The sequence below is a fragment of the Macaca nemestrina genome, chromosome 1 (genome assembly GCF_043159975.1).
Source record: "Macaca nemestrina isolate mMacNem1 chromosome 1, mMacNem.hap1, whole genome shotgun sequence".
Classification (NCBI taxonomy): domain Eukaryota; kingdom Metazoa; phylum Chordata; class Mammalia; order Primates; family Cercopithecidae; genus Macaca; species Macaca nemestrina.
In genome coordinates, this window is record NC_092125.1 from 180,614,261 (window position 1) to 180,628,194 (window position 13,934).

Here is a 13,934-nt window from a genome sequence, read left to right on the forward strand (position 1 = left end):
ATTACCTGTAGCTCCTAGTGGGTGTCCCTTTGAAATCAGTCCACCACTAGGATTTATAACCCACTTTCCTCCATATGTATTATCTCCTCTATCAACCAGTGTTGCACCTTGTCCTATAGAAGAAAAAATAATATTTACAAACGTTAATAGTAACAATAGAACAAATGATATGCTTTTATAAGATTTCCATATAGCCAAGAATTTCTTGGAGCAAATATTTCTTAACAGTTCAAACTAACAACAATTTGACATAAGCACTTTCAAAAGTAATAAATACTTACAATTTCAGAACATTTCCTGTATGAAACAAAAGCTCCTATTAGTTCCATAGAGCTCTCTGCCTTCCAAAATTGCTCTAAATATGGTAGAGATTCAGAGAACTAGGAGAATAGAACTGAAATGGATATAATGCTATAACTAAAATAATTATGTCAGCTTTTTTGCCAAAATGCATAATTTTGCCAAAATGTGTTCTTTTCTATTTTCAACTGTACTGCTATATACTATATAAGTATTTTTAATAAATATGGAAAAACAGGAGAAAAAAGACACTTTCATAAAATGAAGACAAATGTCTGAAAACACTGTTGAGCCACAAAAGTAAGGTTAAAAAACAATTACTTCATGTGCTCGGTGGCTTCAATATTCCTGTCAATTTCCTGGTCATTTGGTCATTCTCCCAGATGGTTAAGAAGTAAATAAAAATGTATGTATTGTATAAAATTGTCTTCCACATCATATTTACGATAAAGTAATAAGATGTGGACACTCCAAATAATGACAATAATGATGGTGGTGATGCTGTCAAAGGTAGCGAATAGCTTTTGAGCACTCACTCTGGGTCAGGTCTTGTTCTAATTATTGTCTGTATACACAGTCAGCATCCACAAGTTCCACATCATGGATTCAACCATCCACAGATCAAAAATATTCAGAAGACGCCGGGCACCATGGCTGATGCCTGTAATCCCAGCACTTTGGGAGACCGAGGCAGGTAGATCACCTGAGGTCAGGAGTTCGAGACCAGCCTGGCCAACATGGTGAAACCCCATCTCTACTAAAAATACAAAAATTAGCCAGGCATGGTGGTGCACCCCTGTAATCCCAACTACTCAGGAGGCTGAGGCAGGAGAATCGCTTGAACCTGGGAGGCAGAGGTTGCAGTGAGTCAAGGTCGTACCATTGCACTCCAGCCTGGGTGACAAGAGCAAAACTCTGTCTCAAAAATACATATATATATATTCAGAAGAAAAAAATTACAAAAAGCAAAACTTCAATTTGTATGTGCTGAGTACTACATTGAATCCATGTGAATGAAGTGATGTGTAGTTATTATAAGTAATCTAGACATTATTTAAAGTATACGGGAGGATGTGCATAGGTTATATGCAAAAATTATGCCATTTTATATAAGCAACTTCCATGGATTTTGGTATCTGTGGGAGGTCTTAGAAACAACCCCCCACAGATACTGAGAGATGACCATATTTATATAATTTAATATTCAATCCTATGAAGTAGGTGCTATCATTCTCATTTCTGAGATGAGAAAACAGACAGAGATATTAAGAAATCAGCCAAGGCAACAGCAAGAGATCCAGGATTAATACTCAGGCACCCTGGCTCCACAGCCTGTGTTCTCAGCTAATATATTATATTGCCTTCAAAAACAAAAGTTCCTCTGTTGGTAAAATGAAATACACTAATCACAGGATTTTAGATGACTGACACTTCTAATTTGGCTTTAAATCTAGGTTATAGATAAAACCATTGGTTAAGGCATTCTCTCTTTTATTTTTTGGTATGTTTCTATCTTAGAAATTGCTCTGAGGTTGTAGTCATCAGAGATTAATCTATCTACTATTGCTACTTACAAACTGATAAATATTGTTTCTATAGCAAGTAATAGCAAACTAAACACAAGCTAACCCCTAAAAATGAATAATTCACTACACTTTTCCTATAATGTATACAATCTTATAAAGTATTAAAAGATTCCAAAGGGAAGTTATCTTGAACTCATCAACTAAAAATATTCAGAGACTAAAGTACTGTAAATGAACACTCTCACCTAGCATAGATAGGAAAACAAATGCATACGCTTTTGGAAAACAATTATTATACCTGTTCTGTGCCAAAAACTAAACTAGGAACTTAAGGATACAACAGCGAACCAAATGAAAATCCTTACTATCATGGAGTTTAAGTTATTGTGGGGAGAGGGGTGAGGAAAAGACAGACAATAGGTAAAATAAGTAAAGAAATATGTAAAGTGGTGATAAATGCCAAGGGAAAAAAGAAAGCAAGAAAAGGGCATAGGACACATTGAGACAAGGAAGCTGGAGGTGAGTGATTTATATTTCAGACAAAGTGATTGGAGAAGGCTTCCACTGAGAAGGATATTAGTCAAAGACCTGAAGGGAGTGAGGAAGCAAATCATGTATAGTTGGAACAAAGGCCCTGAAACAGGAGCGAGCTTCCAGTGCTTGAAGAAGGAAGCCAATGTGGCTGCAGCAGAGTAGACGATTCAGAGAAAAGCAGAGGAAGTCAGAGATGGGAGTGGGGAGTAAGGAGGACAGATCACATTTGGCTTGTTCGTCTGAGTGAGTTGAGAAACTACTGGGTTTTGAATGAATGAATGAACTGATTTACTGCACATTCTAGCATCAGTCTAGAGAGACAAGGCAGAAGCAGGGAACCAGTTATAAGACTCCAACAATAATATAAATGAGAAACGATGCTGTTCTGCACTAGGCTGGCAGTGACAAAAGTGTGAGATGTGGTCATATTCTGGATGTATTTGAAGGTAGAGTCCATAGCCAATGGGACTTAGAGAGAGACTTAATGATGACTGTGAGAGAGAGAAAAGAATTCAAGCCTGATGGCTTCCAGTTTAAGCAGCAGAAGGATGGGGAAGACTGAGGGAGGAGAAAGATTGAAAAATATCCATCGCTCAATTTTGGACTTAGGTTTGAGATGCTTATGAAACATCCAAAGAAACCCCTAAAAAGCAGGCAGCTGGATTCTTGAGTCTAGAGGTTGGAGAAGCAGTTCAAGCAAGGAGTATAAGTTTGAAAGTAATCATTTTGGCCGGGCGTAGTGGCTCACACTTGTAATCCCAGCACTTTGGGAGGCTGGGGTAGGTGGATCACCTGAGGTCAGGACCAGCCTGACCAACATGGTGAAACCATCTCTACTTAAAAAAAAAAAAAAAATGCAAGAATTAGCCAGGTGTGGTGACACACCCCTATAATCCCAGCTACTCGGGAGGCTGAGGCAAGAGAAGCACCAGAACCTGGGAGGGGGAGGTTGCAGTTAGCTGAAATCTCACCATTGTGCTCCAGCCTGGGCAGCAACAGCAAAACTCTGTCTCGGAAAAAAAAAAAAAAAGCCGGGGGTGGTGATTCACACCTACAATCCTGGCACTTTGGGAGGCCAAGGCAGGCAGATCACCTGCATTCAGGAGTTTGAGACCAACCTGGCCAGCATGGTGAAACCCCGTCTCTACTAAAAATACAAAATTAGCTGGGCATGGTGGCGCATGCCTGCAATCCCAGCTACTCGGGAGGCTGAGGCAGGAGAATCACTTGAACCTAGGTGGTGGAGGTTGTGGTGAGCCAAGATCGCCCCATTGCACTCCAGCCTGGGCAACAAGAGAGAAACTCCGTCTCAAAGAAAAAAAAAAGTAAGTAAGCAATCATTTTATATCTGTATCTATATAAAACATTTAACTTTGAGATTAAGTTCCATATTAGGCAGAATATGTTCACTACAGTTCATCTCTTGCATTGATTACAACTGAAAACACTGGATATAAAAATAAAAAATTTTTTAAAAACTACCTGAGGACTCTGAAAAGTAAATAAAAGCAGGGGGATTATAGAGCAAGTCAAAACTTGGAGAAGCCACTGCATAAGGGTGAGGTCCTGGTTGTCTTTTTTCTTTTTAGGCTCTCTCTCTCAACAGCTTTGCCCCAAGGTTGAGCACAGCCCTGGAACAGCATGGCAGCAGAAGCAGCAAAGGTAGCTAAAACTCTAACAGAAACCCCATCTTCCTAACCAAAGGAACTAGGAAAAGAAACCTCCGCAGGCTGGAGAGTAAGAGAAGAAGTCCACAGTGGAGTGAACCAGAGGAGAGGATCCCCTAATTCTGTGTACAGACCTGTACAAATCTCAGGCTCACTCTGATGTAGGCATACGTTTAGAGAGCTGAGCAAAGACTTTAACCACTACCCTCTGAAGGCAAGACAGAACTTATTGTCAGAACATACTGGCTTAAATGCTTGTTAAAACAAAAACCAACATTCTCCAAAGGATCTGTATAACGGGACGTTCACCCTGTCCAGGATACAATCCAAAATTATTTGCTACACAAAGAATCAGAAAATGTAACCAATACTCTCAAGGTAAAAGACAATCAATGATGCAAAACCTAAGAAAGCCCAGATTATGGAATTATTAAAGACTTTAAAACAGCCGTTAGAACTGCAAGGTAAAGAAAGCCCACTAGAAATGAAAAAAAAGATACAGGCTCTCAGCAGAGAAACAGAAACTATAAAATGAACCAAATGGAAATTTTAGAACTGAAAATACCATATTTGAAATAGAAAACTCACTAGAATGGTTTATGAGTAGAAAGAAGATGAAGGAGGAGTCAGTGAATTTAAAGATATATCAACACAAATTATCAAATGTGAAGAACAGAGAGAAAAGGGATTCAAAGTGAACAGTTTCAGGGACTTATGGGACAATATCCAAAGGTTTAATATATGCATCATTGGAAGCCCAGAAGAAGCAGAGAAAAAAATTGAAAATCCCAATATATAATATTATAAAGACATTTTCAGTTGAAGGAAAACTAAAGAGAATTCAGGCTAATTTTTTGCATATTTAGTAGAGACAGGCTTTCACCACGTTAGCCAGGATGGTCTCAATCTCTGGACCTCGTGATCCACCTGCCTTGGCCTCCCGAAGTGCTGGGATTACAGGCGTGAGCCACCATGCCCTGCCAACTGGGAGAGATTTACCCCCCAGAAGACATCTGGCAATATTTGGAGACATTTTATGGTTGTTACAACTGTGGGGGGTGGTGCTACTGGCATTTAGTAGATAAGAGGTGGGGATATTGCTGAATATCCTACCATACACAAGCTGTATCACAAGAATGATAGAGCTCAAATGTCAACAGTGCCAAGGTTGATAAACCATGCTCTATAGCAACCACTCGGATAAACAAAGAAGAAAAAACAAAGAGATATGGTGAAAAAAACAATAAGTTGAAATGGCAAACTAAAAATATTTAAATAATGCAAAAGCAGTCAAGAGGAGGGGCACAGAGGAACAAAAATTACAGGGTCAAATAGATAACAGATAATTAAATGACTAACCTAAATCCTACTATATCAATAATTACATTAATGATCTAAATCACTATTGTCTAACAGAAATATAATGCCCACACAATACTTTTAAATTTTCTAGTATATATTTCATTTAATTTATACATTATATATATATATAAAATATTTTCATTCAACATGCAATCAACATAAAAAAATTATCAGTGGGCCAGGTGGCTCATGCCTGTAACCCCAGCACTTTGGGAGGCTGAGGTGGGTGGATTGCTTGAGGCCAGGATTTGAGAACAGCCTGGGCAACATGGTGAAACCCTGTCTCTACTAAAATTACAAAAATTAGCTGGGCATGGTGGCATGTGCACCTGTAATCTCAGCTACTCAGGAGGCTGAGGCACAAGAATCGCTTGAACCCAGGAGGCAGAAGTTGCAATGAGCCGAGATCACACCATTGCACTCCAGCCTGGGCAACAGAGCGAGACTCTGTCTCAAAAAAAAAAAAAAAAAAAATTATTAATGAAATACTGTACATTATATTTTTCAATATTAAGTCTCCCAAACCCCATGTGTACTTCACACTTACAGCACACGTCAATTTGGACTAGCTACATTTCAAAGACTAAAGTATAGCTAGTGGCTATCATTATCAGCACAGGTTTCAACACTCCAGTTAAAAGGCAAAATTCAACAAAGTAGATTTAAAAAAATATATTATCGTGGCTGGGCGTGGTGGCTCACGCCTATGATCCCAGCACTTTGGGAGGCCTAGGTGAGTGAATCACCTGAGGTCAGGAGTTTGAGACCAGTCTGGCTAACATGGTGAAACCCTGTTTCTACTAAAAATACAAAAATTAGCCGGGCATGGTGGTGGGTGCCTGTAATCCAAGCTACACAAGAGGCTGAGGCAGAAGAATCACTTGAACCCAGGAGGTGGAGGTTGCAGTGAGCGGAGATTGCACCACTGCACTCCAGTCTGGGCTACAGAGAGAGAGTCTGTCTCAGAAAAATGAAAAAACAAAAAAAATTATTGCTTACATGCTGCCTATAAGAGATACACTTTAAATAAATTAACATAAATGGTTGAAAGCAAATGAATAAAAGCTCATGCAAAGAATAAGCATAAGAAAGATGGAGTAGCTATTTTGATCAGATAAAAGAGCCTTCTAGACAAATAATATAATCAGAATACAAATTATTTGGATACTCCATCATCTTAGTGTTGGTACTGCCTAATACCACAAGTTCTAAAAAGTCCACTACCAAAACACCTTACATTCACTTCCCACAGTGTGGCAGAGCCAATGTGAAGGGAAAAGCGAATAGTGAATTCTTTTATCTAATGGTCCAAATGAAGTTTTCTCAATGAAATTTACCAAATTAATCTGCCCTATTCAAAGATGTTACCTTCTGGACAGAGTCCCAATGCTTCATAAGTAAGGAGTTCGTTGGTAGAAAAGCAATCGTGAAGTTCTATTACGTCAATATCATTTGGTGTCAGGCCAGATTTCTCATAGCATTTTCTTGCAGCTTCTTTACTCATATCAAAGCCAACCTAAAACCAAAACCATATATAAATAAAGGGCACCAAAACTAGGCCTTTTAGACAAGTAGTTTAAGAGATTAATAGATGCATAACCTTAACAACTGATAATTGACCATATATATTGAAATCTTGGCCAGGTGCAGTGGCTCATGCCTATAATCCAAGCACTTTGGGAAGCTGAGGCAGGAGGATCGCTTGAGCCCAGGAGTTTGAGGCCAGCCTGGGCAACATTGGAAGATCCTGTCTTTACAAATAATTTAAAAATTAGCCCGGCGTGGTAGTATGTGCCTGTGGTCCCAGATACTCGGGAGGCTAAGCTGGGAGGATCGTTTGAGCCCAGGAGGTCAAGGCTGCAGTGAACCAGGATCACCCTACTCAATTCCAGCCTGGATGAAAGAGCAAGATTCTGTCTCAAAAAAAAAAAGAAGAAGAAGAAAAGAAAGAGAGGAAAGGGAAAAGGAAAGAAAGGGAGGAAGGGAGGGAGGGAGGGATGGAGGGAAGGAGGGTCAGTCAATGGATTCTATATTACACAGAAAGTCCAAATAAAATAACATCTAGGAGAAGTATGTACATATTCAATTTTGTACTAAAAAATGACAGAATTTTTAAATAAAATATATTAAAAGGACCTAGAATTCCTCAGAGCATATCTTGTGCTAAGTTACAAAACCTCTGTCAAACTACAATGTATAGTTGTGATAAACAAGTTGCAGACATTTATTACCAGATCATTATGAGTCAGATACACTGAAAAATATGGGAGAATTTCTATATAAATTGACACAATCTTCTTTAGAAAATCATCTAGGATTCAAACCATTTTTCCAAAGTCCATGCTCCTAATATGTCTTTGGCCTCAAATGATAAAATAACTTTTCTTCAAGGAATAAAACTGTGAGGCCAGGCATGGTGGCTCATGCGTGTAATCCCAGCACTTTGGCACTTTCAAAGGCCAAGGCAGGTGGATCGCTTGAGTACAGGAGTAGAAGACCAGGCTGGGTAACATGGCAAAACACTGTCTTTACAAAAAAAAATAATAATAATAATACAAAAATTTAGCCAGGTGTGGTGGCACGTGCCTGTAGTCCCACTTACTCTAGAGGCTGAAGTGCGAGGACTGCTTGAGCCTAAGAGGCAGAGGTTGCAGTGAGCTATGATCGCATCACCACACTCCAGCCTGGGCAACAAAGCAAGATCCTGTCTCAAAAAGAAAAAGAAATAAAACTGTGGTGTAATGAAAAACGTACTATAACCAGGAAACCTAAGTATAAATTCTACCTCTGCCACAATCTAACTGTGATCTTGGGCAGTTACAAAAACATTTGCCAATTCACAGTGTTGTTGTAAAATCATTCTGTAAACTATAATTTAGCATGCAATTTTGTGTATTGTGTGTATGTCTTCAAATATTCAACTAACTCTAGGTCTGAATTTTCATCTTTTTTACTTTTTCCATTTTGTACTCAATCTTTAATCAGAATTTTTAAAGTGGTGAGGGTCAAGAAAGTTCATTAAAATCATCTTTGTGGCCATATGTGGTGATTCACGCTTATAATCCCAGCACTTTGGAAGGCTGAGGCAGGTGGATCACTTGAGCCAGGAGTTTAAGACCAGCCTGGGAAACATGGCAAAACCGTGTCTCTACAAAAAATGTAAACATTAGCTGGCAGTGGTGGCATGTGCCTGTAGTCCCAGCTACTTGGGAGGCTGAAGTGGGAGGAGTGATTGAGCCTGGGATGTGGAAATTACAGTAAGCTGAGATCGCACTACTGCACTGCAGCCTGAGTGACAGAGTAAGACCCTGTCTAAAAAAAGAAAAGAAAAGAAGAGAAGAGAAGAGAAGAGAAAAGAAAAGAAAAGGGACAACAAAACAAAATAATCTGTTTTTTCCCTTAACTCTGTAACATTGGAGTTCTAGGCATAGTCAACTTAAAATAATGATAAATAGCATGTCTAGTAAATTAAAAGTTATTATATAATAATGCATGGCTCTATCACAAGAAGCATGAGACTCTATCTTAAAAATAAAAAAAATAAAAATAACAAATAAACAGAATCTCAGACATACCATTTTAATAACGCTCTTTTCTTCAAACGAGCTTGGCAAATCAGTCATCATTTCTTGTGCCAAAATTTCCACAGCTTTGGATTGCAGGCCATACTTCTGTACAAATGCTTCACTGGCCAAAATTGCTGCTGCAGCACCATCTGAAGTGGGACTAAGAGGAAGTAAAAACAGTTCTAGGAGTTCCTTCTATGTGAAAAGAAAGGCCAAATATACTTGCTGGTCAGTGGATTGTCTTCTTTGTGATATCTACAGTTGTAAATCTCATGCTTCCCACCTAAGGACTGAACCTCTATCAAGAACTTAAATGTTGTCAATCACTACTTGGTATCTAAGAGTCCCAACAAGTTCTATTTTTTTTTTTTTTTTTTTTTTTGAGATGGAGTTTCGCTCTTGTTGCCTAGGCTGGAGTGCAATGATGTGATCTTGGCTCACCGAAACTGCAACTACCTCCTCCCGGGTTCAAGTGATTCTTCTGCCTCAGCCTCCCGAGTAGCTGAGATTGCAGGCATGCGTCACCATGCCCAGCTAATTTTGTATTTTCAGTAGAGACAGGGTTTCTCCATGTTGGTCAGGTTGGTCTCGAACTCCCGACCTTAGGTGATCTGCTCGCCTCGGCCTTCCAATGTGCTGGGATTACAGGCATGAGCTACCGCGCCCTGCCCCAAAAAGTTCTTATTGCAAAGAATCACCAATTTGCCTCTGGAGATGCATAAGGCATCTTCTGAGGAGTGAGTCCAAAAGGTTATTCTATCCTAGTACAGACTGCCCCAGATCCAACTTTACTATCTCCAAATAACTCAGTCCTGAAATCCTTTTGGAAACTGGGAAAAGATAGATTGGGGATACTAAACCATCTGCTTTAGTTAAGACTCTCGATATCTTAAATAGATCTTTCTCTTACAGCAAATGGGGATGGAAGGTAGCAAACACAAGAAGCCCTCTGAGACTTCAGTTAGATTTTCTAAATGGGCAGACCCTCATATCACAACAAATAAAAGCTGACCCAACTTCTTTCTTTCCATCCCAGCCTGTATCTACAGGGCACAGCCAGGTGTTAACTGGGACACAGGCAGGAGCTAGGCAGTACTCACTCCATTGTCTAGGAGACAGATACTGTCAAGCACTTTGCAAGAAACAACTATTACCATCATTAGAGCTATGAATTTTTCCTTGTTTTACTTTTTCTCATAGCTACTATTATAGAGTAGTATTTCCTGTAGTAGAAGTACATAGCAGGGAAAACAAAATGCTTTGGACTCCACTGGCCCCCTAAGCCACAGTTTAGTGAATAAATACAATTGAAATCACCAAAGTAGGTAGAAGTCATGCAAGAAGAAGTAAAACACATCATTTTCCAAGAGAAGAGGCAGTCTGTCTCCAGGCAGGAGTAGGAAGTAAGGGTACTCTAGTGAAGTGACCCAGAGTGGGGACGTGGGATGGAGACGGCACTGGGAGGAGTTCTGTGAAAGCTCTGCCCAGATACAGAGCCTAAGGTTTAACCACAGGGGGGTGGCAGGAAGGGGAGCAGTTACTTCTCTCATTAAATGTTAAAATATATTTTTCTTACCAACATTGTAAGATAGTCAAAAAATCAAAAACTTTTTTAGATGCCATCACTTCATCTAAACTGTATTCATCTTGGAACTGGGAATACCTAAATACAAAATAAATATTAGTTACAGAATGTGAGATAGCAACTGTCATTTTTGTTGCAGAGTCAGAAACAGAATAATATGTAAGTGTTCTTTTTACAACCAAAAGATAGATTTTTATGAATAGCTATAAATGTCATCTGAATTGACCTTTTAAAAAATCCTAACTCTAAAAAACAGTATGTTTGATTTTTAAACATTTAGTCTTTGTCCTGCGTTCCCGGCTTGGAGCTTCCAGAGCCGTTGGAATTTCCTGAATGATAGAAGTCGGTGTTATGCTAATGAGGTCCCTTATAGTGGGCCTTGTTATCTTGAAAATGGAAGACTGACCACCAAAAGACCAACCACGTGACTACAGAGTTGAGACTTTTGAGCCAGCTCAACCTCTGAGAAGAAGAGAAGGCTGGAGATTGAGCTCAGTCACGTGGCCAGTGATTTAATCTAGCACGCCAATATAATGAAGCCCCAGTAAAAAATCTGGACATGGTGTTCAGCGGGGCTTCCTGATTGGTGAACATCTTGATGGATCCGGAGGATGACATACCCTGACTCCATAGGCAAAAGGCAATTTTGAAAGCTTTGCTTGGGATCCTCCGAGACCTCGCTCTATATGCCTCTTCATTTGGCTGTTTCTGATTTATATCCTTTATAGTAAAACTGTAAGTTTAAGTACTTGCCTGAGTTCTGTAAGTTGTTCTAGTGAATTATTGAACCTGAGGGAGTCATGGGAACCCCTAGATTTGTGGTCAGTTGGTCAAAAGTATGAGTGGCATGGGCAACCCACTTGCAGCTAATGTCTGACATATGAGCAGTCTTGTGGAGGACTGGGTCCTTAATTCATGGAGTTTGCATTAACTCCCAGATGCTTCGTGGTGGAATTGAGTTGCAATATACCCAGTTGGTGTTAGACCAGTTGGGGATTAAAACAGAATACCATATTTATGTTTCCTGGCAAATTATAGAATACTAGTTCCTTAAAAGCAAAATCAAATGACCTACAATTCAGCCAACTTTTGAGGTGATAACATTATACAATTACATTAATTATGGCTAATGGAGCTTTTAAATAAATGTACAAAATAGCCAAGCGTGGTGGCTCACACCTGTAACCCCAGCACTTTGGGAGGCCAAGGTGGGCAGATCACCTGAGGTCAGGAGTTTGAGACCAGGCTGACCAACATGGCAACACCCCATCTCAACTAAAAATACAGGCTGGGTGCAGTGGCTCACGCCTGTAATCCCAGCACTTTGGGAGGCAGAGGCAGGTGGACCACAAGGTCAAAAGTTCAAGACCAGCCTGGCCAAGATGGTGAAACCCTGTCTCTGCTAAAAATACAAAAATTAGCCGGGTGCTGTGACAGGTGCCTGTAATTCCAGCTACTCGGGAGGCTGAGGCAGGAGAATCGCTTGAACCCAGAGGGCGGAGGTCGCAGTGAGCTGAGATCACGCCACTGCATTCCAAACTCGGTGACAGAATGAGACTGTGTCTTAAAAAAAAAAAAAAAAATAGCCGGGCATGGTGGTTCCTGTAGTCCCAGCTACAAGGGAGGTGGAGGTTGCAGTGAGGCAAGATCACGCCACTGCACTCCAGCCTGGGTGACACAGAGAGATTCTGTCTCAAAAACAAACAAACAAAAAAAGAATCATTAGCTTAAATAATATTCTAAATATACAGTGGCCAAAAACTGAAACGGAAAAATTGTCAAAAGTTTACTTGGGTATAAGCCTTTTGTAAGAAAAAAATAAAACATTCTAGTTAATATATTTGAGATCTTGGCATTTGCTTTTCAAGCATAAAGTTGCATATGACACAGTACGATAACCCAGATTTTCATTATTTCATGTCTCTGAAATACTTACGGGTTATTAACTGAATGTTTATGATTTTTCCATCCAATTTTTGCAAAGTGTTCAATTTTTGTTCCTGTAGAGAAAGCAAACATCTACCAGCGGGTGAATGTTTTTCTGCTGCTTATTAACAAATGTTGCAATGGTACTCAGTGTTCTGCTAAATATTTCCATGTTTTCCCTTTCATATATATCATCAGCATTAAAAACTTCAGCACTATTCCCTCAAAACAATTTTATTTATAATTAAATGTAGGCCTAATTAATGAACTGAATCAACTAATTGGTACACAAGATAAAAACAGTTCAAACTGATCTATTCTAATTAAAATAAGTAGGATCCAGTTTCAAAAATAAGAAAACACGGCCTAAACATACTCCAAAACATAGTGGTTTTAAGGCAGGAGAACACTGCCAGCAATTTCTCTAGGAATCTGTCAAATACCCTAGTACCCTAGACTGAGAGAATTTTACACAACTCGCACTCTCCAGGGCATGATAAAACATTTCATCTCTCTCCCTTTCCTTGTGATGAAACAGAAAAGTTTTTAGAAGAGTTATATCCTGATAAGAAATGCGTATGCCTTTTAAATTCCTTAACAGAAAATTTAAATAATCATGTCAGGAAAACAAAAAAAAGTACAGTAATGAGGTAAAACATGCAAAAATAATTTTTTTTTACTACTTTTAAAAAGACTAAACAGAATAAAATAGGCTTTGAATTCTCATTTGGTGCTGTAAAGGCCAAAGAAAAAGAAAGCCACCAATGAGAGCTGATAATGTTATATTAATGGCACAGTAAAGTACAAAGTTCCCATGTCTGTTTTCTCTCTCTCTATCAAGGAGGATGATCTTCAGAGCAAAAATGACATACACATAATTAAGCAAACCTTATCCAAATTCTAATAAAAAGAGAAGATAAATTCCACACTTGTGATCTTCTAACAATAAAAATAGTGATCAGGGCCAGGCGCGGGGGCTCATGCCTGTAACCCCAGCACTTCGGGAAGCCGAGATGGGTGGGTCATTTGAGGTCAGGAGTTCAAGACCAGACTAGCCACCATGGTGAGACTCCATCTCTAATAAAACTGCAAAAATTAGCCAGGTGTAGTAAAAATACAAAAATTAGCCAGGTATAGTGGCACAAGCCTGTCATCTCAGCTACTTGGGAGGCTGAGGCAGGAGAATCACTTGAACTAGGGAGACAGAGATTGCAGTGAGCTGAGATTGCAGCACTGCACTCCAGCCTAGGTGACAGCGTGAGACTTCATCTCAAAAAAAGAATAGTGATCGGGAGGAGGCCAATAGGGGTTCAACAAGAATAAGACAAGTCAAATTATGTGTTATCTTTTCGTGACTGAATTGACTGGTAGATCAAAGAAAACATAGTATCTGGACAGCAGAAAGAAAATTAATGAAATTTCTCAAAACACCATTTTGGACAAGATAAGGAAATTATACACAGTATAG

General features: G+C 39.3%; 1 protein-coding gene across 5 annotated transcripts in view; it reads right to left on the minus strand.

The window, feature by feature from the left end:
• The window catches only part of LOC105495064 (sterol carrier protein 2), a 125,345-nt gene that overhangs the window by 58,138 nt on the left and 53,273 nt on the right, over nucleotides 1-13,934 (minus strand). For all 5 annotated transcript variants that reach the window (XM_011764232.3, XM_011764236.3, XM_011764231.3 and 2 more), the window contains 5 exons: nucleotides 12,477-12,540; nucleotides 10,532-10,618; nucleotides 8,965-9,115; nucleotides 6,758-6,905; nucleotides 6-113 (listed from right to left, as the gene is read on the minus strand). In XM_011764232.3, coding sequence (XP_011762534.2) covers nucleotides 6-113; nucleotides 6,758-6,905; nucleotides 8,965-9,115; nucleotides 10,532-10,618; nucleotides 12,477-12,540 — 558 coding nt within the window. The remainder of the gene's footprint in view (nucleotides 1-5; nucleotides 114-6,757; nucleotides 6,906-8,964; nucleotides 9,116-10,531; nucleotides 10,619-12,476; nucleotides 12,541-13,934) is intronic.